Source organism: Porites lutea, chromosome 11 (genome assembly GCF_958299795.1).
Source record: "Porites lutea chromosome 11, jaPorLute2.1, whole genome shotgun sequence".
NCBI classification, from domain to species: domain Eukaryota; kingdom Metazoa; phylum Cnidaria; class Anthozoa; order Scleractinia; family Poritidae; genus Porites; species Porites lutea.
The window spans coordinates 17,239,992-17,244,217 of NC_133211.1; the positions used below are offsets into that span (position 1 = coordinate 17,239,992).

General features: G+C 35.9%; 1 protein-coding gene across 2 annotated transcripts in view; it reads right to left on the reverse strand.

Annotated features, from left to right (window-relative positions):
* The window catches only part of LOC140951825 (solute carrier family 12 member 9-like), a 29,335-nt gene extending 26,223 nt beyond the window's left edge, over positions 1-3,112 (reverse strand). Inside the window, exons 1-3 of one of the 2 annotated variants that reach the window (XM_073401177.1) lie at positions 2,953-3,112; positions 2,035-2,130; positions 194-306 (exon numbers count right to left, since the gene is read on the reverse strand). In XM_073401177.1, the coding sequence (XP_073257278.1) occupies positions 194-306; positions 2,035-2,130; positions 2,953-3,067 (324 nt within the window). In that variant the 5' untranslated portion in view covers positions 3,068-3,112. The remainder of the gene's footprint in view (positions 1-193; positions 307-2,034; positions 2,131-2,952) is intronic. The other variant, XM_073401178.1, reaches the window with a different exon arrangement.
* Between the last annotated feature and the right edge of the window lie 1,114 nt (positions 3,113-4,226).

Consider the following 4,226-nt stretch of genomic DNA (forward strand, 5'->3'; position numbering starts at 1 on the left):
TGATTCACTTAATGCATGGCCTGATTCACTTAATGCACTTGATGATGCATTGATGATTCACTTGATGATCATCACTTTGATGATGCATTCATGATTTCACTTAATACACTTCTAGCGGCCACTATCACATACCAACACTTCTATACTTGAAGAGTCAGAATAAATGGACACAGAACAAAACAAAGTTACACACCTGTCCTACAACAAATCCAAGACGTAAAAACAAAATGACTGAAAACATAGACAGTGTAACTGGAACCACAACACCAAAGAATGTTGACAACTTCTTCTTACTGCTTTCTGCTTCTAACAAAAAAAATGGAAAGGAAAACAACATTCCTAGATGATGAACCAGTTGCTATGAAGTACATGTATGGCTGTCAATTAATTAATTTGTTTTGATATTGTTTAAGGTACATCCACATTGTAGATCCAGTACAGTGCAGTTAAGATGACAACATAAAGACTGCTTGATAATGACATGACTCTGGACAGATGGTTAGCTGCTTTCTTAGAAAAAACAAATGCTTTGTTTTTTTTCACACTGCGATGCTTAGAACTATAAAATAATGGCATTACTATCTCTTATCGGCTGTTATGCACAATCATTACAATCATGTCATATCAGAAACGTTTGTTGTGATTGTTATGCACGGCGTATTAATTAAAATAATTATTATTCATTACTTTTAGTTTCAGATTCTGAGTTAAAGTGGCAGATACCATTCATTTGGCATCTTCCATTGCATTGAGCATCAGAGTACAGATGGGCTCAAGGATTCTTTGACCTGAAATTATGCTTATTTATGTTTAAACAGTGTCTTATACATGCATGTACTATAAACAGCTTAGACTGTACCTAAGGTTTTGAAAGAATCCTTTTTTTAATTACCCAGTACTACCGTTCAGGGGGAAAAGTACATGTATGTAGCTGTGGATTTCTCTAAGCAGTCTAGTAGCCTATACTCTACTTTTCATCAGCAGTGGATGCTCATGCATTGAAAGCACTGTTTTTAAAAAATAATATAAAATAAGCCATATTGACAAACAAATTTAATAAGGCTGCTTTCAAATTACACCCTACTCCTTTCATCAATCTCTAAAATAATATATTTAAATTCACCACTGAGTTTCCAATGAGATCATGACCTTGACATCCATTTTACAGACAAGTTAGTTTCACCATGACATTCAGTGCAGCCAGTTTGAGTAGCATGTACAATAGTAAATCCACAAATGCACATGTTACAGGTAAAATTTGAATTCAGGTTAAATTTTTTTCACCTTGTACAGTACAGCCCCAAAATAATAACGCATGTGCAACAACTTATTTTTGCATCCACAAGCTGGCAACTTCTTGTGGCTTCTTGTGGGGCACTTGTGCTTGAATTCTGCAAGACACAAGAACTTCTTTTGCGGTTGAAAATTTAAACCAAGAAGTTCTTTGCAGAAAGATACAACACAATAAAAATTGAAACTATCCAAACGATCGAAATGTTCGAAACTATAGATTGTTTTGTTAAACAAATGCTTCACACACTTTATCTTAAACTTTGTAAATGCTAAAGGATGGAAGTGTTCACTTTGCAGAAAAAGCAGCGAAGGCTGGTCACTTTCTTAGGCAACTTTTTACATGTGCCCTTGCATGATTACCTTTTGCTGCCACAGAGTAATTATCGGCTGGAAAAATTCAACACTACCAAAAATGTGCTAACAAACTTCATCCAGGTGAATACTTATAAACAACTTTTTGTGCCTTCTTGAGGCTTGTGGTAATTTTTGTAGCTTGTGCGATAAAGATTTTTGACTTCTTGTGTTTCAAAGTTCTTGTGGGTAAACCACAAAAATATGGCACTTTTGCTTGCGTGTTCTTGCGGCGCAACAACTTGTTGCACCACTTCTTTTGTGTGCATTATTTTTGGGCTGTACTGTAGGTTGAGAATGAACCTACGTTAAATCAAAATTAACCTGAAAACAAAGTTGACCTGTCACATACTACATCCAATGGCCTCTTGACATGAACAATGCATTTACCTTCTCTTTCTGCAGGAAAACTCCTTAGTAGCAGATGTTCTTGGCCAGTGGAGAAAGTCAGTGGTTGGGATATCTCATCATTGTTCACAGAGAAACCTCATTGTGATATAAAATGCTGTTTTTATTAGGTGCTCAGGTTATATTTAAAGGGAATAGTAAATGCAGTGATCATAAGAGTGCACTATTAAAGACAAGTTGGAAATGTATGTGGGTTCTTCTTAATAAAATGTATCATTATGCTCATGTATATCCTGCTTAGAACGGATTGCAGGGTATTGATCAAGATCGACCATGGACTAGTGATGATTGTAGAGACTGATTAACTCAAACATAGCCCCTTTTTTGAAGGGGATTTTCCATTTTTGTCCTTTAGAAAAGTTAAAAATAACTTGAATAGAAGTAGAAGCTTATCAAGAGGTTAGCTTCTACTTACAAGTGTTAACACTACACATGTGCTGTAGTCTATTAGACTACCACTCTAAATTCGAGATTGCTCCGAAACTCTCAAAAAATTAAGAAAACGTTTATTTATTTTACGAGGAAAATTTAAAACAAATCAAATGATAAGAACTCTTTTTTCTTTTATTTAAACAGGCAGTTTGAATTTACGAGAACAAAAATCTTATTCTACAATTTGTTTTAAATTTTTTTCTTAAAATGAGAAGTCACGAATTTAGAGTGTACAGCAGCCATTAAATGTAGACGAAGGTCCCAGTCAAGGATTCAATTCAATCCAAGGCCCGTCAGCCTTTAAGTTCATCTTTTACAGCTAAAGAAAATTAATTGTTGAATTTTTGGTCAACTGCCCTATTCCTCAGTTAATCATTTGCCACAGTCAAGGTCGAAATCATTTTCCACTCCCGGTCACGAAACCAAAACATGCAGAAGAAGAAAAAAGACCACACCATTCATACATACCTCTACCATCCATGGAGCACAGAACACTATGACTTTCCACCGAAACATCTTCGCAAGACGAAGCAGAAGGAAGCAATGTATACCTTCCTACTGATGGCCTCATAAAAGATGCCATGATGTCGGAAAACAGGAAAAATCCGGTCGACAACCGACGATAGCCGTACCTACTCGATGTGGAAGAATGAAGGCAGGAAACAGTTCCTGGTGCGTCATGTAAGCCTACGCATAATATCGCGTTACAATGTTCAGTTTGTAGTGCCAGACTCTCGCAGTTTTCAATATGGCAAGCTGAACAACTTAGATCAACCCATAGATAAATCTAGGAACAAGGCATTTAGCGGAAAAGGTGAATATGCCGCAGTTATTTTTCTTTTGTTCTTTGTTAAAGCTGTTCAAAGTTCTTATTTCCAAAAAATCGTACTAACTCTTGATCAAATTGAAGTAATAAGAAAACTTTTTCAAGCTTTCTATTTAGACTCCCCTCTTAATTTGAATTGTGGGGAAAGTTACTGGTCAAGCTCAAGCTTAATTATTAAATATTTAAGCTTAATCAATACAATCGTTCAAATAAAAAGTAACCGATAAGCTGACATTTTTTTTCCTTCAATGTAAGCTTTTCCTTTTAGGGTTTGATGGCAGTTTCAAAAACTGGCTATGATGAGCCCATGCTTCTATTATAATATTGTTATTTGGGTTTGATTCAACACCTTATATATTCCTGTATTGTTATTTCCTGTACTGCAATGATCATGAGTAACCTTGCCAAATTCATAAGTAGAAATTTTTGTAGCTAAGAAAACTGCTGTACCTGTTACACCATGACTCGCCTCCACCTCCCCACAAACTAACCCTGGCGGGAACAGGGTATTAATCAGAGTCATCGGACTCTTTTGCCAATGGATGATTAAGGACACAGGGAAGGAGATTTAGAGTTTGGGAGGAAAAAACTAGATAAAACCCGATACAAGAGAACAATGAGAATCGAGCTTACTGCTTTTGGTGGCCATCCAATAACTTTTACTGGCCACTTGAGCTCATTCCATGTTTTCTGCTGCTTTTTTAAAGGAAACAAGTTTAAGCCTGGTGCTCATACTCTTCTTTACAATATTGCCAGGTCTGTAATTCCTGCATAAAAATGAAATTCACTCTCATTCTTTGGTTTTACCACATAGATCTATAGTGAGACTTGATATAAATTGGGCTAGGGTGTTGGGACTGTCATCTTATATTTTTAACCTTAGTTGTTTTCCCTTGTTTTTGTTTTTGCTAGTGTA